A 20677-nucleotide genomic window follows, 5' to 3' on the forward strand; every position below is an offset into this window, starting at 1 on the left:
CTCTGACTGACTGCGGCACATTTCAGGACAGCTTCATTCAGCATTCCTTTACATGCCGATTTATTTGCCCTCCCCTCTTCCCCCCCCTCTCTTCCCTCCAGAAGTCTCCCTCCGTTTAGGTCCGGCTTTATCATGCGAGAGCCAAACACCGAGACAACTCCATCGCATCCAATTTTCACCCCTTTAATTCGGTTTAAATAGCATGGCCGCGGGGGCCATGGCGGGAATTAATAAGAGCCAATAAAGCTCGTCGCTGGGGCATCGAGGCCAGTCTTTAAGCAAACATTATGACTTCTTGAGGGGGGGATTCAGGGGCAGCACTTGATGAATTGTGGCGGAGCTCGGGAAGGGCTAATTTCTCACTTAGCCGTCCTGATGGGGCTAGCTAATAGGCCTCGCGCTGCCCGCCTGTTCGTCTGCTGGCTTTATTATTGTGCATTATCGCGCTGCCCCCTGGCTGTTGTTAGCGCTCAGCCCCGCAGAACGCCAGGGCCCGTCATTAATCACATAGCTGCACTCACTGACTCACTCCGCTCCTGCACTTACTTCAACGACACAAAGGAATGAAGGAAAAGGGAGACAGGAAGGTGGAGGGAAAGGGTGAGAGCAAGGGGGGGGGTGTGTGTGCATGAAATAAGTGTGAGAAAAGGAACTTTAAGTATTAGCGGGTAGGAAAGTTTTACTTTGACTGCGTAACCTGTGGCTGTACAACCGCCGCGTCGCTCGCCTCCGTCACTCTTTGTGTTAACGCACGCGAGTGCAAAGACCTTCATTTCCTGCCGCTGCACTCACACAGGACCAGCCGTCTGCTTGATCTGTCTCACGGTGCATGCGTGAGGAAGAGGAGGAGGAGGAGGAGGAGGAGGCAGAGAGAGTTGTGAGCGAGGTTTTTCATCAGTAGAGGAATTTCTCTTCGGCTCCTCATCCCCTCCCTGGGGTCCCCTCTCTTATTTATGTTTCTGCTCACAGTGATCGCACTTGCCTACTGAGAGGCGTCATAGAGCACCTGGTGCATCCGAGTCCTACACACACACACACACACACGGCGCCATGCGGCGCGGCTCAAACACGCACAAACACACACACACAAGCACGCGTTGCATCGGAGCCGTGCTCCGACGCGGCATGTACTCTTTCGCTGCGAAAGCGCAGTGGAGGGTTGTTGTTGTCGCGCTCTGTTTGTGGCATATGGCGCTTTCTAAAGCCTTGTAGGAGGACTGCTTTTCACCGGAGATGAGAGGCCCGCTGACAGGATACAGAACTCGCGCTCTCTCTGGCTTTACACTGGGTGCCGTACGCGGGGGGCCACTCAGGTGGAAACCTTCACGGCGGAGTATGTGGCGCACGCCGCCGCTCCCAACAACTCATTCTTGCAATGAACTGAATCTCAAGCGGCTGTGTGGATACATGCAAAGGAAAGTATCTGTAATCGCGGTAATCTTAATCCCAGGAAGTTCAACGCAAAACCTTTTCTTCTCCTCCAAAGGACCTTGGTGGCATTTTTGCTGAAGTATTAGCTTTGCATTGTTTGCTTCGGCCGCCACCAAACGGCTGAACAAGCAGTTTTTTCCTTCTTCACAAGAATCAGTGAAAGCGTCCCATCAGACAAAGGCTCTGCGTTTTGGCAGTTTGTTGCAGAAAAGAATAAAAGTGGAGAGCAGGGGAAACCAATACCTCCTAACTGGGCCACCAGTGCACCAGAGCTGACTGCATTATCCATTGTCTCCATTCCTCACAGCTCCACTTGCCCCGACACAAGTGGCTCACGAACAAATGCAAAGTCAAAATAAATAAACAATCTAATAAGCAGGGGCCTGTGGGGGAAACGCTGAAGATCTCCATTGTGGCGCGTGCTTTATTTGCCCCTTATCTGCTGGGTAGCGAGCGCAAAAGAAGCCTCGTGTAAGCGTTACGATTACATCGTTTGGGTTTGTTACCCAGGAATGTAAGATGCACTCAGCTCATTCCGCAGTGCAACACACAGGGTCCCACACCAGCGCTCCAAAGCATCTCAAGTGGAGAGGTCTGAGGGGCGTCTCGACGCACGCGAGGATAATCGTATTAGCGCCGCTGAAAGCCACTGATAGGCTGTGTTGTTGCGTGTTTGTCCTTGAAAAGAAAAACACAAACACTCCTCATCGGCACAGGCTTTCCCTGTTCCAACGTTGAGCGGGGCACTCGCGATAGCGGCCCAGATTGTTTGCTGATGGAGCGCTATTAAGATCGCGTAAGGACTTTTGTCTGATATGGAAGCAGAGAAAAAGCAGAAAATCTGCAGTTGTTGTAACGTGCAGCGTGTACAAGATGATTTACTGATGCAAAGCACGCACCAATAAATCATCTCAATAAATGCATCAACCTTTAACTTTTACAAGGTAGCAGCAGAAAGCGGGACACAGAAACATGTACATGACTGACAGATCAGGATCGCCGGGCCATGTCACAGTACACAAAAGGGTGAGAAGGCCTAGCACTAAACCAGTGTGTGTGTGTGTGTGTGTGTGGCGGGGTGTGACTAATTCCTGCTAAATGGCCTTTACTTGAGGGGCTGGTCTCCTGTAGACTTAGTGCCATCTGGGCACAACGTTAAGTTTCACTGGCAAACGGGAGCCACAACCACCAAATCCCAAGGCCCCCCTGCCTGCCCCCCCCCACACCACCACCACCACCCTCCACCCCATCGCCTTGCAGGGCCAAAGGCGAGCCGTGCGTGCAGCGTGGAGCACGGGAACCTAAGTACCTGGTGTCCATTTGAGTTTTGGAATACCTCCTCATCAAACAGGTCCTCCAACCGCCAGCGAGCGCTTCCACTGTCTCCTTAAGGGCCTCATCCCCTCGCTGACCTTATCCAACGCAAACACACGCAGCCTGAGCCAGCGCATTCCGTTTTATTGCTAGATTCAGCTAATCTTCTTGAAGCCCCCCCCCCCTCCCCCTCTCTTTGCCCCTCAGTGTTTTAGTTATTCCAGCTGTGCAGGAGCCCTTAATGTTGTTGGCATAGCTGCAAAAATGTGCGAAAACACACGTTGTACACGCGGCAAAACATGTGCAAGCATGCAGGGGCACAGTGTGGTGCACACACATGCATGGCACACACACACACACACACACGCAGAGTCTAATGCTCCTCCCCCCCCCTCCATTCATTTTCTCCCCCCTCTTATCCCACTTTTGCTCACAATCTCCCTCAATCGTCTCCATCTCCCATCTCTCCCCTCCCCTCTAACTCGCCGCGCCGCGTTTGTGCCGCGTTGATAAGCCTAAGATAGCAGATCTCGGTGGTCGCTGATGTAATGATGATGAATGCCGTGGTGCTGCCAGTCTCCCCCCTCGGGGGGGGGGGGGGGGGGGGGGCCCTCGACACTGAACAGTCACCCTAATGAAATGAGCACAAATACAGTACCCGGTCCGTGAGGGGGAGGGTTGCCAAATCTAAGAAGACACTTCAAGAGTCGGTCTGAGTTTGCGGGTGTTTGTTTGTGTGTGTGCGCGTTGCATTTTGCAAATGGAATTGCAGGTTCACCTGAAGCTGTTTCATAGAATTAAGCTGGTGCCGATGGAGCCTTTAAGTAACAAAAGCGGTGATTTTTGATAGAGTTAGAAGCCGTGAAGAAAAAAAAAAGAAGAGAAAAACTGTTTGTTTTTTTTCTATCAAAGGCAAAAGTTTATTTTAGTGTTTCACTTTGATGTGTACAATTTGCAGATGACTTTCAACTCTGCCTTTGTCACCGAGGCGTATAATTTATGTTAAATTGATTTGCTTAATGTGCTTATAAAATAAGAATGTTTTTTTTTCCTTTTTTTTCCGAGGGAACAGTCTGAATTGTGGTATTTTAAACCTGTTTAATCGCCTCCCTTTCTGTGTGGAAGGATTACAGTTGAGCACAAATAAAGATACACCCTCTTTCTCTCTTCTCTAATTGGGTGTAGGACAGACATTTCATGGGAAAGACATTAATATGAAATGAACATTTATTATGAGTAACAACAGCACCGATGCCTAGTTGTAATTCCTCCTTTTGTGCCAGGCCTCTGTGACACACCACTGATGCAGGGTCGGCGAGGTAGTCCCCATGCAAATGCTTATTCCTCTGCTGTATCATGCAAATGTCTTTTCAAAAATCTGATTTCCCCTCCTGGCTCGTAAGCACATTCGTGTTCCTTCGGTGACGGTTCCAAGTGCCGAATGGAAAAAGACGTTTAAAGAAGATTTTTTTTTTTTTTCCCTCGTGGGGATAAAACTTTTTCACACGAAGACGCATTCCTTCCATAGCATCTCAATGTAAACACAGATGGGAAGAATTGTCTCTGTTGCCGCTGAGTGTCCGGGGTGTTTTTCGGAGAGTTGGACCGGGGCAAAAAAAGGGAGCGGAGACGCGGAACATCTGCAGGATCGTGGGTGTGGGCGTCCAGGCCAGAGGGATTATGGGTGAAAAGGTCCTGCTTTTAATTGCAGCCTTGGAACTGTGGCCTGCCTGGCGGGAACACAAAAGGCCGGTCGGACACGCTTCAGTGACTCGAATATTTGCCCAACCAGAGGAATGCCCCGCTCTCCCCTCACCTCCGCTACAAACTCCCAACGCCCCCCCTTCCCCCTTCCCACCTTCCCCCAATATCCCCTGCACTTTCTCTCTGTTATTTTAGCGCCAGTCTGACTCACCTGGGGGGGCGACAGGAAGACACACACATTGCATGTACGCTCGCTACACACGCAAAGCGTGTTGGGAGTCATTCAGCCACAGCCTGAAAGTATAGCCCCCCCCCCCCCACCGGTTCTTGCCCCTCATTCACTGCTGTTGCTCAAGTTCAGTCATTAGAACGACGTCACCACAGTTTCACAGAAGTGAGACAAAAAACAACAACAATTAAACTTCAAAAAAGTCTTCGCAGGTGAAAGTGAGCGAGGTGGATTTTTTTGCGATCCGACGACACACGATGTTAACGACCAATCGGCCGCTCGCACTGCAAAGGGGTGAAAGACCTTTCGATGGCGTCCGTGCGCGCAGGACAAACGCGCCTTTGGTTGGGCAGGGCGGCTACGCTGCGTATTCACGTGGGAGTGATTTAGAGGACGAGCTCTTGTTTAATTCTGTTTTGTTTGGTGGGGGGGGGGAAGTAGTTGCATTGTTTTCTTTCCCCCCTTCTCGCCAGCAATTGCTTACAGATGATGTTGTCGGGTCAGAATGGATGACAGACTCTGGCTTTTTCAAAAAACAAAAAACAAAGCACACAGTGTTTGTCTGAAGTTTACCCCTCACCACTTCCCCCCTCGCCTCCCCTCCTCGGGGAGTTGGTAGAAATCAGCAGCACTCCCCTGTTTGCATTATAGCTGACTTTACTGCTGGCCTTTGCGTGTTTATAGGGTGGAGGACAATTAAATAGTACAGTTGGGTAATCAGCCGGTCTTTATTGGAAAGAAAATGTTAGTCAGACTAAATATTTCCACTAATTATCCATGAATTATGGAGACTAAGTGGAGGCTTTGTATTTGTGCAAATGAAGCCGTCCTGTACTTTGTTTTAAATGAGGGGTTGTGGCGCATCGCCGCGTTGTCTCCATAATCAGAGACCTCCTTGACCTAGGTGGAGTGGAGTTTGTAGACGGCCTCTGAGGCGCTGAACGGAGCAGCATGCCTGCTAGACTGTTGGCTGAACCCTTTCTAAACCCACAGACAGTATTAACTTGAACCACCTTTATTCTTTGAAAGAAAAATTGCCCGGCACCACGATATTCCCAAACGGGCCTTCAAACAACCCTTGTTTTTTCAGGACTGTGAGTGTTTCTCTCTCTGTGGTATCCCCTCAGGGTTTCTCCTTTCTCTCTGGAAACACTGCAGGATTATCAGTATATCCACAAGCTGCCTTTACTTCTATTCTGAGATATAAAAGCTAGTCAGGATGTCCCGCCTCACTGGGTGTTTATAGAGGTTTTTTTTTTTTACACGGAGTCACAAGTTTAGTGTGATATGGTTAAAAATAAAGGTAAGCTAAATTTTGTTTTGGGGAATTTTTAAAGCGCAGTTAGTGGGGAGGCCGATCAGAGCCCAGCGGGCTTGAGTTAAAGTAAATCAGGGTGAGCTGGTGGATTGACCCGTGGTCTGCTCTGGGCATCATGAAAAGGGAGGATTGGATCTGAAGTTTTCTCGCACTGGGTTCTCACTGTTGAAGTCTTTTCTTGAGGCGCTCTTTTGTTAAAGCTTCAATCGAGCAAGAAATGCTTAATTTTTTGCATCTTAATGCACAAATGAAACTGTGATTCTGTGTGAGAAGAGCTTGAAAAGCAGAGAAACTGTGTGCTTCGTGCCTTTTTAACTCACTCTCTGCCTTCCCTTCCCTCCCCCCCCCCTCCAAAAGTTATCCCGTCTCCATGAGTTGCTGAGGAATGAGCGATCGCCATGGAGACCCACTCCCAGGCCAGTTCAGCAGCTGAGAAGAAGAAGAGGGTGGAGACCATTGTGGCGACCAAGGGCTCATTAGCGCGCAATGACATCAGCGAGAAGGCGGTGGCCTCCAGCACCACCTCAAACGGTACGCGCCTCCTCTTGACTGCACGCCGCGGTTAATGTAAATGTCGTTTCGGCCTGTTGGAATTCACCCAGTTTTGAAGAGACCGGTCCAATAGGCAGCTCAACAGTTTTGAGTAATGGAAAAAATTAGGCACAGGTAAAAAAAAAAAAAAAAAAGAAACCCCACCGCACAGCAGATACTCGGTAAAGTATTAAACCTTTTAGACACATTACTTCGAATACAATCCAACGACAACCTCTACAAAAATAATTCTAACTCTCAATTGGACTTTGAGTAACCGGTTTTATTCATCTGTACCCTGAAGCGTGCAGCTTTTTGTTCTCAGGCATTTTCCCGATGCTTTCCAGACCTCTGCGTGCTGGAGGCGGGGGGGGGTGTGGCCACCATACGTGGCAACATACTTCAGCATTGGGGCCACTGACCCACTGGGGACGGAGGAATGTTATTTTTGCTTATGTTCTCATTACTTCAAGATGAAACCAACCCCCGAGAGCATGATGTAAAGATGTAGACACACACATGTCCTCGCTCACGTTACTCATGTTTACTTTCCCCTTTATTCTCGTGGTGAGTCACACGCAAACCTGACTGGTAGCGAAGCTTTCTTGGCATGTTTACCCGGCCGATGTCTTTAACACATGCGATTAAAAGCTGCGGCGCAGGCTTACAGTTCATCAAGCCCGTCGCCGTTCAGCCGCTCATCGTTAATTCAGATGCTGGAGTGGGGAATATTAAATAGCAATTTTATTTTCAGTTTGGGCTGGAAAACCTTGCAGCATCAAGCTAAAGTCATAACAAAACCAGGGTTGAGATCACCGCGGTCTAAGCTGCAGCTGTGCTCATTAGCGGTGAGAGGATTTGGAGGTTTTGGGGGGTATTGCTGGCTCTTGTAGCTGGAGCTGGTGGCCCGGTGGTGGGGGGGTTCTCTGTCACCCCCCTCCTCGACGCTGCTGATGTCAAATGTGATCATCCCAAGTGCAAAGAGGAGACAAACAATCCAGGAAGGGGTAAATATGTCGCTGGGACTTGCAGCCCATATGGGAGTTATCACAGTATGTGGGTAAGGTAATGCATCCTTAAGCATCTTACTCACTCCCAGATGGCCAGCACTTTTTTATTAATTAAAGGGGCAGCGCAGGGGGGAAAAAAGAGGTTTGTTGTGGAAAAAGCATGGATGTAATTTGGCTCGGTGATTGTGGATCCTTCTCTGTAATGTGCTGGTAATTATTGCTCTGAACAGCCTGCGTTTGTCTCCCACGCCGGCCCGCGCCTCAAGAGACACTACGGCTTTAAGAAATGTCGCACCATCCCCAAAATACAGTAGTCTCATAATTCACTCAACGAAGGGACGGATGATACTGATCTGCGGAGAAAAGGTCCCTTTTAGATCCCAATCGGCCTCCTGGAATCAGAAGATAGCTTACACATTCTTTGTGTTTTTATAATTACGGCACATTCCGCAAGTCGGCCCCCAGAACTCATAACCTCTTATCAGGTGTAACCCTACACTCGCCTCAACTTTAACCCCCGTAGCCCCGTAGCCCCACCGCCTCCGTCCAAACAAAAGGTAATTGTGAGCAGCTGTGGAACCCCAGCGACTGGTTCGTCTTAGGAAGGCCAGGCGGAATATTTCCCCCCGCCGGGCAGCGTGGCGGCCCCCCGATCTCAGGGCTCAGGGCCCGGCAACGTCATGCTACCATGAGCTGTGAAAAGGGGAGAGTAAGTAGGGAACGGGGGGTGTGGATGGAATGGAGCTCTGGCTTTCCGACAAGACAAACGATTTTCTCATGATCCGGATCGGTTTTGCACGTTGATCAGATCTCGCGGTCGGTCGGTTCTGATCACCGAAACCGAGCTTCTGTCTTGGAAACAGATTTGGCTCTTAAATCTCCCCCCCCGCCCCGCCCCGTCCCCCTTTCTGTGCACTACAAGGAGGAATGCTCTGTCCTCCACTCTGAGCTTCCCCTCTTGTCCCTGAGTTTTGTCCCAAGTTGAGCAGGCCCAGAGTAATTATTGAGTCCGGGTCGAGCGTTCCCACATGGTTGGCTAAATGGTGGCTTCATCCTGTGTGCCGTTCATCTCTGTGCCCCCTCCTCTCGCACTGACAGCTCAAAAGAGCCGACTGTGCCACAACAATGCTGTGATTGGTGCTCTTTTGGAGGGGTTCGGGGGTGGGGGGTGGGGGGGTGGGGGTGCTCTCGCCTCTTTTCCCTCCCACCCTCGTCATTCGGCAGGCAGGTGGACCACAAAGTCCCCTGATTCTTTTGTTGGGTCTTGAGCTTAAAGGAAAAAGATGTCCGTGCTCCGCGGCTGAATAAATCCTGTCGTCATGGGATAATTTACTAATAAAAAAAAGGAGGGGGGGGGGGACATGGGTGCTGAGAGATTGGTTATTTGCAAAGGAGAAAAAGATTGTTTTTAGTTGTACTTTTCGGATACAACATGAGTGATGGTGACTGACGCGGTGAGTGTAAATACAATGATTAAAAAATGGGAAGCAGAACAACTGGAAACCGTTCAGAGTTTAAACATAACGCAGCGTCAGTGGAGCAGGTTGTGGAAGTGGAAGAATCGGGACCCTTTTAATGGTCATGCCTTAAAAAGGGCCAGAGGAAGGGCCCTCAGAGGCAAACAAGTTAAGCCTTAAAGGGCAACGCATGTTAGGCCTTCGTGTAGGTTACCAGAGAAATCCCTGAGCAAATGGAGAGCGTGGCTAAAGTGTTTAAAGAAGAAAAGAAGCCCTTGACTGCTTTGATGGGAGGAGGCGGAGGAATGATGCAGAGAGAGGGGGGGGGAGATAGAGGGAGAGTGAGGGGCCACCTTCCTTTTTAAGGCAACCATTTAAATGATCAACAGTAAATAGAGGGGAATGTCATCTGACAGAAATAAAGTTCCCGTTAACAGCGGGGATGGAAAGTAATTTACAGATACGCTGTCCCCCCGCCATCTTTGTGCCTCCCAGATAAGGTTTCATTTCAGAAACGGATAGGAGACATTTTCACTTACGGGCCCCCATTCTGGGACACCTGTGATAACAGCTTGTGGACCCCTAATTGAAAATGGGTTTCAAAATGGATTTTCACTTTTCTTCCAGCCTCCTTCCTCCTCCTCCCCCCCTCTCCTTCTCCATTCCCTCCCTCCCTCCCTCCCTCATGACTAACCCCCATCCCCCCCCCCCCCACCCCCGTCAACACCCAGCTCCATCGCCTTCTTCCTCGGCGTTCCCTCGCCGTTGGCAGAGGGAGGCGATGTTAGAAAGACAGGGAGGGAGAGGGGAGGGAGGGAGGGAGGCTTCGGGGAAATGGAGCACCGGGAGTGGATCATCCCTCAGCCCGTGTCACAGCTCTGACAGCCGCGTGATCCGTCTTATTAATGAAATCATTGATCACTTGATGGGACTCATAATCAACTGTTTCTCCACTGTGTCCTGCCTCATCTCCTCCTCCTCCTCCTCCTCCTCCCTCCTCCCTCCTCATGCTGCCACCTCTGCTTTTACACGTTCTGTCCCTGTTGTGTGTCCCCTGAAAGATGATCGGATCTTCCTTTTTGTCTAACTGCGGGGGAAAAAAATGATTAATGAATACATTAAATTAACAAGATCACCCAGACTCTGCCTGACAATAAATGCTGACTAGTGATTCCGCGCGGGGATTTAAAAAGGACATGAATGGCAGCACATATATCTGCTTACTTCCTTAAACTGGCCTTTAAAGAAATGCACTTAGTAGTTTGTTCATCACTGCTGCTAAAAGGTGACATCTGTCATCTGTATTGTTGCTGTATGTATTTCATGGGGACCAGAGGAGGAAGCAGGGGCCCCTCTGTGTTACCCTACTCGGGGCTCTGCCTGTGGGGGCTAATGAGAGAGGACTGATGGAGGGATAAGGGACCTCATGGGAGCGCTGGCTGGCCCACGGGTCAAACAGCACAATGGAGGAGGCGTTATAGAGCCTGACACACAACCCCACACAGGAAAACTGTCTTTTAGTGTCAAAAGATCCCTGTATGGTACATAAATATTGCATAAAATCCAAGCAGCTATGCATAGAACACCCCCCCCCCCCCCAACACACACACTAATTTAACCATAACATTGCTGTTTTCATGGCAGCACAACATGCGGTTCTAGGGATATATAGCATCAAACATCTACCTGTAGATTTGGGTTTGGAAAGTCACTCTGGTCCCATGTGCACACACTGTGGATGTGCTTTGCCTTCACTGGCGAGCCACAGCCATTTCATGGTCTTCTGCACTGAAGGCAATTTCCTGCAGCGGCAGGGGGACAGGCTTTGGCACAGCCGCCTCGCAGGGGCCCGAGGCACAGGATTAGCTTAGCCGCGGCGCTACTCAGGGCGGAGGGGAACCTCAGCTGGCCGGCCCGGCCTGGCCTCTCTCGTCTGGCACCGGATCCGCCTGCCGGAGCTCCGCTGCTCCCTCGCCGTTAGAGGATGCGCACGAGCCACTGCCGCGAGACTTCTGCACGCCGTGGAGACGCAGCCAGGAGGCAGCTGTACTGGAATTGCAGTGTTGTTTTGTTTTGTTTTGGTCACTGATCATCATACTTGTTTTCCCCCCCGTCGGCCGTAACAGGACACGTTACTTTTGCACGTTGAACAGGTCGAACACGTCCGACAGATACACGTCTATGGTGAATACAGCAGTTCAGCGGTGAACCAGAAATTTAGTGACTGTGTTTTGTTACTCACATAAGTGGCGGCAGTTTATAAAAAACCTCTATGATTGTGCTCGTTGTTTGGACTTCCAAGACATACATATGCTGACCCCGGCAGTTAACTTGATAAATGGGATTGTTACCAACAGGGGTCACGGCCAAAATAAAAAGTCAACGTGTAATTTCACTTAAATTCGACTCCAATCTGACACCTCGGTGATTTATTCAAAACTGTAATACATTGTGATAGTTCATGCTGACTGCCACAAAAGGTCCTCGGGGCGAAACCGAGATCATTGTCACAGACACGCTGAGCGACAGAATGGCCCGGGTGAGTCGGGGGTCACCCGGGTCAGAGGAAAGTCTCTGAGCCGACTACCCAGCCTCCCAAAGACGAATACTGGCCCGTGTGAGGGGATCGAGGGCGCAGCGACCCGCGCGGCCCCGCTGCATCTTGGGAGCACCGCTGGATGCCGCTCCTCTTAAGAGAGGGAGGTGGACCAAGGGCCCCATAAACTCGTAAACCCATAAAGTGGGGAAACAGTAGTTGATTATTCTACCACTGCCGTCCATTTGTCGGGAGGCATCACCCTCCCTCCCTCCCTCCCTCCCCCCACAACCCCTCTACGACCGGGAGGAACAAAGCTGGGGTGTCCTGACCCTGCCAGGAGGATTTATTGTGGTGCGTTCTTTTCCGCCTCCTTTCCGTTTTGTTCTCCAGCTCACCAAAGCCGGATTCCTGTTGAATGGGATGAAGTGGCAACCAGTGGCCGTGCCACCGGGGCCGGAGTTCAGAGGGAGGTCCACTAGCAGTTATCTATTTCATTTCAAATAATGCATCATTAGACTTCATGCACATGTTTAATGTGTAAACAACAAGAAACAAGTGTCTTTGTGTGTTAATATGTTGCCAGAATTACAGCTGTTTTTCAAAGTGACAGATCAACATGCAATATTTAATGGAGGTAAATTGACAGCGTGCATTATAATTTGAGGTGAAAGCATCTGGATGTGAGTCTACGATACATAGTTCAAGTAAAAATGTGCATCTCAGTCTTTGACTGATGTCCAGTTAAAAAAAGCTTCTTGTGGGTTTTCTGCTCTCTGCACAAAAGTCACTGGATTAAATCAAGACATGCTTTTGGGGCTCGAGGGAGCAAAAAGGCCCCATACCCCGTAATCTCTCTCCCCTGACCTCCCCACCCTCTGGGCCTTGACGCTCCCCCTTCTCCCTGCTCCCCCCCCTCTCCCCGCCCCGGCTCTCTCCCTCGCTGTGCGAAAGAGGAGCCAGGATCAAAGGCCGTGAAACCACGGCAGTGATTTCTGCTGATTGATTAGAAGCAGAGGTTGAGAGGCAGCAGCTCTCGCCCGTCCATCCTTCCCACCCTCCGGTGCTGCGTGCGCGTTCTCCCGGGGCTCTTGTAAATAGTTTGGGCTTTAAGTGCGAAAATAGTTGCGGCGATTGGCAGACGGACCCCAGAAACCCGGGCCAGTTTTTCGGGCCTTTTCCTCCCGGACTGCAGAAGGGGTGTCAGTTGATGAGAACCATTTGTTGTCTCGCTCAGATCTGCGGGGGGGGAGATTAATCCCTTCACCCTGGTCCTGTTCGCAGAGCTGCAGGAACAGAGCAGAGGAGAGAGGCAGGAATTGATTTTCAGAGAAAGGGGGCATGCGGAGAATTGAACTCAGATGTGCAGCAGCAGAGACGCGGTCTGAAAGAAACATTCGACTCGCGGGGAAACTAATGTCTGTAGCTTACAGCAGAGGGGGCCGTGCCATTTGAACTTGAGCAGGTCCTCCTCATGTCAATCAATTGCATAGCTGTCTTTCACCCCCTCCGGCCCCGCCCCCGCCCCCTCCCTGTCCTGAGCCCAACTCGGGCCTGCAGGCCTCTTGACACGCAACTGGTCCTGCGAAGGCATTTTAATGGGCCATGTCCGTTCGGAGGCATTGAGATTAATACTTGAACCGAAGCAGACACAAATACACTCACGTCGCCCCCCCCCCCCTCCGCCCCGTCTCACCTGGAGCTGCGAGTCTAATGATGCTTCGGAGGTGTGGGCCTCGCAGCGACAGCTCCAGTCCCGGGGAGATGTGTCTCATGTCAAACTCTGCGCCAGACAGACTCCAATAAGGAAAGCGGGGGGCGGTGTGGTGAGGGTGCGGGGGGAGGGCGGGGGAGGGCGGGTGTCCCTCCACGCAGCTGGAGCCAAGCCAAAAACTAAAAGTGCAATCCTCCGAAGGTTTTGTTCCTCCTCTGTGGTATTTAGCAAAGTGATGGGGCACATTTCTGAGTGTCATGGAGTATCTAATTACGCTGTTAAAAGCTTTTTATCCATCGACACGCTTTAAGTTATGTACACATGCGGCGGGGACTGTAGATCCTCCACCATTCATGCAAACACACACAAAATCTCTCACTTTCCTCGACGGCACCAAACTGTACACACACACACACTCGCTGCAGCTGGAGGATGGGCCGTCGTTATTAACTGTTTGGCGACCTCATGACTTCATCTTCGGTGCTGTCAGAGGAGGCCCACATTATGTCTCCGCTCGGCTCAATGGGCTCTTTGTTCTGGTTTGGCTCCGGAGCGGCTCCGCATGGGGCTGCGTGAGTCCAACAGTCCCACTGCTACTCTGGACAGGGGGGGAAGGGGGGAGGATGGATGCAGAGAGGGAGGGAGTGTGTGCGTGTGTGTGTGTGCGGGGGGGAAAAAAGAGATGAGGGGGGGTGGATTGAGGAGATTTGGGAGAGACACGGGAACTGGGACAATGTGGGATGAAATGCAGAGTAACAAGAGTTTTAGTGGGAAGGAAGAGAGAATAAGCTGCAGAAGGTTGGATGTCAGGAGGGGAGAGAGGGGGAGGATGGAGAGCGAAGGGAGGAGGCAATGCCACAGGTGAATCCTTAAGTAGGCCTCGGCAGCCTTTCACCATGGTGATTTTAAACAGTGCTCTCCTTCAATCCCACTGATTCATCCCAACACCAGATTGTGAAAGGCGACGTGTCACCTGAGCTGCGCCGGCCATCCTCGTGTGGAATGTGGGATTAATGGCAAAGTAATGCAGAGATTAGAGAAGGAGGCGAGAGGTGAGCGGCAGAGGAGGATTGGACTGGCGGGAGTGACAGGAGAGGTCATACATGAGGAGAGCTCATTACAGAGGGGGGGGGGGAGGAGGCATAGGGAGGAAAGGAAGAGATGTATGAGCTGCCGAAAAAGCAACTTTCACTTTATAGACTCAATACAGCGGCCATTTTACGGCAATAAAAAACACAAACAGCAATAGAATATATTCAAGTGAACTGATTTGAACTGCTAGCTGTATTACCATTGTTCCTCAAGGTGTAAACTCCACGTTGTCGGTGCAGGAAACCCGAAACGGGGCCATTTATCTGATCATATAGAAAGTCTTTCCTTGCACTCTCCTCCATCCCCTCCCCAGCAGACAGCGTTTAAGTCTGTTTGGCCAACATAGCAGATCCTGTAATCCGCAGAGCTTTCCCTGCCTGCTGCAGACGCTGTAATGGAGGGGTCCAGGTCCCACCTGTACTTTAAGGGGGGAGAGTGGTGAATTACACCCTGTTCATTAAGCGGGCGCTCCCATTCATATCACACGCCGGGGGCCGCCAAGGGTCAGGTCTGTTTTTTTTTTTTTTTTTTGCAGCCGACCGACCGTCAGCCGGAATGATGATAGGACGTTGGAAGGCTCAGGCTGAATGAAAGGTTCATAAAGGGTTCTTTGTAAGGTGCTTTGGCACCTTTTACTCCTGCAAGGAAGAAATAGTGGAAAATGAACTAATGTTATTTTAGATAATTAATGTCAAGCTGTAAAGGCAAAAGGTTTATTAAATAATGTATGTATTTTATTTTTTTTCTACCACGAGGCGACTGAATGTTTTGCGTAAAACAGCCCCTCTTTGTGGGACCAGAGTGAAGTTATGTTATTTTTATGGCATTTGGCTTGTAGTTCGGAATTCTGATTGTCATGCTCTCTCTGGTGAAAAAGAACTTATGACCAAAAGTGACGGGATAGAAACTGTAAGCATTACCAGCTGCAGCATCAAAGAGCCAAGGTATGCTGTTCATTCAACTCAGATCCGTCACACGCATGTGTAGCCCCTGATTCAACCGGTTGTGTATGTTGGGACTAATATAGAGTTATGGATGCAAATTCACTCCCACCTCCTCTAACATGTTATACTATATAGTTCAATGTATTCGGCCAAACACACAATTTATCAATAATTTAACCTCCCAATTCAGGGAAAATTGAGTTGCTTTTGCTTTTGTTATTTTGATATGAGGACGAGTTTGAGCCCTTGTTCTACATTTTGGACATTTCCTCGTGACCGCGTACGAAAATGAGCTGGTCCATGTTCTGCCGGCTTTCACACTTAAACATCATTAGGTTAGCCTGCTCAGTGTTGTTCAAACACGACTCTTTTTCCTGAGCTGCATACCAGGTGTGAGAATAAATCGGCGGCAGCAGAGCAGGCAGTGAATTAGACTGACAGATCTGCACATCCAAAGGCCTAATCACCGCAGGAGAGAGAGAGGGAGGGAGGGAGGGAGAGAGAGAGAGAGAGAGAGAGAGAGAGAGAGAGAGAGAGAGAGTCCATTCCGGACTTAGACGTTCACCAGTCATTGATAAAGTGCTTAGCAGCAGGAAAATTAATGAATCCGGCCCGACTGGGAGAGGGGGTTTTTGCGGTTGAAGGGGAGGGAGAGAGGAAGAGGAGGAGGGCTGGTGTGCGTGGGGAGGGAAGGAGGGAGGGGAGGGGGAGGGGGGGGGGGGGGGCAGTAATCCTGTTCCAGCTAAATGGCTGATCCCTCTCATTCCTTAGATATCAAATGTCAAGAGTTAAATTAGCCTGCTAGCCTCAGATAGGAGTTAACATGCTTTTAAATGGGGCGGGCGCTGCGATTTTTGCCCCTTCTGGGATGGCGGGCAGGTGCCTTTGAAGTGTCTAATTATCCAACTCGCAGTAAGTGCAGGCCAACTATCTTAATGGGGGACCTCTACGCACTCAACACACGGACCACAACGTGTGAAGGTTTTTACACAAGAAAAAACATTACTGACGTGAATTTTTCTTTGGAGAACAAATGCAACATACATGTCAAGTTTGAGCGATCCAAAGTTTTTACACTGTAAGGTTGGGGAACATCCGCAGTGGTGTTTTGGATCGTATTTGATGTGCTTGAAATAACTATTTTTATTTTTTTATTTTATCCTAACTGCTGGCTCCGTGTTTCTTTGCCTTGGCTGCATATCCACTTCTCTTGGCGAGCCGCTCCTAATCTGAGTGCCACAGACTTGGTCCGGATCACTCTGGTGTCAGAAGTGGGATTCCAATGCTGAGGCCCAGCGGAAAGCTGGCCCACTCTGGTCTGGTGGGCATTGTGCCCAGATTCGCCCTAAAAGACCCACTATCCCAATCGAACATAGCTCTGCCCTAGGCCGCCCGAGCACACAATCATTTTACATTGTTACAGAGGACAGTATACGTGACTAACAGGTTATGGCTGATCATAGCTGGCTTGTGACTATCTGAAGCAATGCTAATGCGGTCTATACGCCAATCAGAGCGCTAAATGGCTTTTTTTTTTTTTGGTTGCTTTGAAGCCTTGATCAAATGCATCTCTTGGTGCTTGATTCCTCAAAGAATGCAGGCCAAGGTGCCCTTTGAGTGAGAAACCTTAAAAGCCATAACTATCCATGGTCAAAAGTGCATCAGTGCGCATTTTAGAGTCAGGGCTCTCAGCGCTCTCGCTGCTCCCCTCGTCGCTCCCTCACAATGTGGCCCTGATGAAACGGTGGTGGGGTTTCGGGGCTGCTCTATGGTGGGCCCGCGCCCCTAATGGGCGAATACGGGGTAGCTGGGGGCAGGCGGCGGCTTGGCACGGTACAACCCTGCTGTGAGACTGATTTGAGGTGAGCGCGGGGAAGGAGGAAGGCGGCAGGCAGCCTTTGATTTGCCCCTCCCCAGCCCCCCGGGGCCTGGAGGCCGGGATGGGGAGATGCTTAGCTCTGGGTGCGTCCCAGCAGACCCCTGGCGGCGGAGAGAGCGGGCTGGGACCGCGGGGCCGCCGAGCAGGGGGGTTGGGGCGTGGGCTGCGGAGAGCCAAATTGAGACGTGGGATTTGTCGAAATTTGCCTAGATGAATATTGAGGAGGGCATTTGCGAGGGCTGCGTGGGAAATCAGCCGCCGCCAATAGACTGCTAACCAGGAGAGGGAACATCCTGACCTGCCCATGCCTCGCTCTTTAATTCGTCCGAACATCAGTCACTTTCTGATGGTTAAATAATGTACCACTATGGATTCACTCTGCAGAGACCGAATCAAACATGAGCGCAAAGTTAAAGGGAGTGAACTCTGTGTATGCTGAAGTTCTCCTGAGCTCCGTCAAATAGTTTTTGACTGGGGATCGCAAACTACCCAGCGCGCAGATATCAGGCCAATGACCCGATTCTGCCATCTGACATTTAGAAGATTTGTTTGTCAAGGAGTTTCCCGAATGTCGCCCCTTTTTTAGCCAGATTTGGGACGCTCCGGTAGGACTTGGTAACCTTCACATAACGCCGAGCTGAACTCTGCTGTCGGGAAGGTACCCGGCTCCAAGTGTCTCTGAGCGCTGTCGAGCCAAGACGATCGGAAAAATACCTCACACAATTGCAGTAATCCCCCAATGCTCTTGTTGTGTTGTGTTTGGTGGAGTTCGAGCGCTCTCCCTCTCCCTCGCCTTTCAGCCCGCGCTAATCGTGAATGATTCCCTCTGTCTATAGTGCCGATGCCAGGGCCGGTGAATCAGGTACATAAGCCTAAGCCGCTTGGAGAGGTGCTCTTATTAAACTCCAGCCAGCTGCTGGAATTTTTCTTCCCCCCCCCCCCCCCCCTTCTCATTGTTAATTGGGGAGTCTCGAGTCTTTCCCGGGAGTTGATTTGCAAGAGAAAGAGAAAAAGGAGCAAGAGATTATTGCACAGGAGGAGAGGAGCTTTGAAGAAGGGTTTTGTGATTTCACTGTATATCCTCCACTCCTCTCCTCCTCGTTCACTTTCCATGCGCTCCCCAGCCAAAACCTGTTTGTGCCACTGACAACCGACGCTTTGAGAAGTTCGAAGGTGGAACTCGGCAAACGTCTGGCTTTGGCTCAGAGGTACAACAACACCTCCTCTGATGTTTGGGCTTTTAGGAAAAGGCGGCGAGGAGGGGAAAGAGTTGCAGCGTGCAGTGGCTCTTTGTGCAACCCTGAAACATACATCCCGCAAGTATAGAAGGTCTGACTGAGTGAGTGAGTGCAGGCCGGAGGGCAAATCAGACGCTTGAGAGACAAGGGCAGTTTGGCATGTGGAGGAACAGCAATCCTTGTTTTTAACCTCGGCCTCTTGAAAATACCCCCGAAAAGCAACAAGCCGAGGGTTTTTGTTTCACTCTTCATTTCTTTGAATTGCCTTGGCATCCTTAACTTTAGCCCCCCTCCCTTGTCCCGGAGCCCAACTCTCAGAGGAATTGGCCCCACTCCATATCTCATTATCCCTTTTTAAATTTCATTTTGTCATTGCATCCACTCTCGCTCTTCCATATTAAAGGCCATGCATAGGGTTTTCTCTGAAGGTATTCGCACCACAGACTTACAATAGACAAGGCAGACAAGGGGAAAAAAGGGAGAAACCTGGGTTTTGGGGATTTAATGAGTGGCTCGCTGGGGGTGAAAGACGGATAGAAAGCAAGTGGGGTAGAGCAGGAGAGCGAGAAAGAGCAGTAAGGGAGGAAGAATGCAGGAATGGAGCACCAGGTACCATAATAGTGGCAGAGAAAGCTCCTGAAATACAAGAGCTGGGGCGTGTGCTCTGATCAGGACGGCAGTGAGCACAATTACCTTCTTTTCAAATCCTTCAGTGACACTGCGGGAGGAAGGAGGACTTTGAAACTTGAAAGGCAGGAGCCCGCTTTCAACCTCAAACGCGAGCAGGAAAGGGCTCTGAAATTTGTTCAGTGCTCCCCATCCACCATTAGCTTGTTTCTTCCTTTCGCCTCCAGGCATTTAAGCGCTTTTTGAAAAGATGTTAAGAAATTCAATCACCATAGAGAGAGAGCGGGATGGTTCTTTTTTCCGTTTTTTTTTTTTTTTTTGAGAGGCATGCTTTCCTCTGGTCCACAGAGGACCGGCCTGCTGCTTTTGTATGGGGTTGAATAGACCCACAAACTGGTGGAGGACTGGATGCGGAAACCATGGGAAAAGAGACAAATGAGGGAGGGGAAATGGTCTGTCGGGCTGATGGTCAGAGTTGGAGGATTGTTGCGTGGTTGGAACTTTTCAAAGTTGCATGTGTTTTACCTGCGTCGGCCTTGTCTTCATCGGCACTTCGTTTTTGGACAAGCCTGACGTGGCGTTCGGCTACAGAGAGTTTCCACCAGCAGAAGCAGCGGAAGAGAAACATTACTTGAGATTTCTGGTTGTCCAGGAGTCAATTGACCCGTGCGCCGCTGGGTGTTTCTTTAACCATTTGGAGTGTTATAAACTGAAGTAATGAAGCCCCTCGGTGTATTGTGGTGCATTGTGGTGCATTGTAGAATGATGGACCCCCCCCTGCGGTGACTGGAGGGGGATGGTCGGACTGTGACACTGCTGTGACTGAACTATTAGTCGCTTGACCTCCCTTGGAGGAGAGGGACAGATCTAAATAGCAGTGGGGGAAGAAAGGAAGAGGAGGGAATGGGTGTGAACAGAAAAAGAAATACGAATACATAGTGTGTCTATTAATGGACGCAGTTACGTTTTTTTGGTAGTTTTCACTTGTTGTGATGCTAGACATTCGACATGCTCCACCCTACCAGCTTGCTCAGAGTCGAGTTTACGCTCTTCACTTCTTTCCAATCCATGTCAGGAGATGAACCCAATTTCCAAATCCCTTTATGTTAATATTCCGCTTTTGCAAGAGCAGACCTATTAATCCAGCTTTAACCGTATAAGTGCCATTATTCCCTTAATAAGATCACTGGCTGCGCAGTGTAGGATTAAATACTTATATCATAACTGACGCTGTCATTTTCCTGCGGATGAGAGAGGCTCGCCTCGCCGGCTGTCAGTTCCGCGTTAAGAATCCTTGAATCTGCTGCCAGTGCTTCGCTGAGGCACGGCTGGGCCCAACGCCGGTAATGGATGTGGGCGAGTGAGGGGGGAATAAAAGCGGGACCCGTGGGTTGCTCTCTTCTTCTTCTTCTTCTTCTTCTTCTTCGCCTCTCTCAATCTCATTCTCTCTCCCGGGCTCCTGTCTCTTCACCTCCCCCCTTTCTGATCGCTTTTGCGAAGTGGTGCAGCGTCGGGGCGGCCCCCTTCAAGCGCTTAAGGTAGTGCTCTTTAATCTGGCCCGCTCTGTTCTTAATTGGCAGACGGATGCTGCCGGGCGGCAGCGTGTAGGGGAGCCTTCGCACTGCGAACCTCTGGCGGCGGCGCTTGGCCCGG

At 50.4% G+C, this 20677-nt stretch overlaps 1 protein-coding gene across 1 annotated transcript in view; it reads left to right on the top strand.

Annotated features, from left to right (window-relative positions):
• Nucleotides 1-20677, top strand: part of gli3 (GLI family zinc finger 3) — an 80168-nt gene that overhangs the window by 9747 nt on the left and 49744 nt on the right. Inside the window, exon 2 of the mRNA XM_078096087.1 lies at nt 6354-6527. Coding sequence (XP_077952213.1) covers nt 6395-6527 — 133 coding nt within the window. The 5' untranslated portion in view covers nt 6354-6394. The remainder of the gene's footprint in view (nt 1-6353; nt 6528-20677) is intronic.

The sequence above is a fragment of the Gasterosteus aculeatus genome, chromosome 21, assembly GCF_964276395.1.
Source record: "Gasterosteus aculeatus chromosome 21, fGasAcu3.hap1.1, whole genome shotgun sequence".
Taxonomy (NCBI): Eukaryota; Metazoa; Chordata; class Actinopteri; order Perciformes; family Gasterosteidae; genus Gasterosteus; species Gasterosteus aculeatus.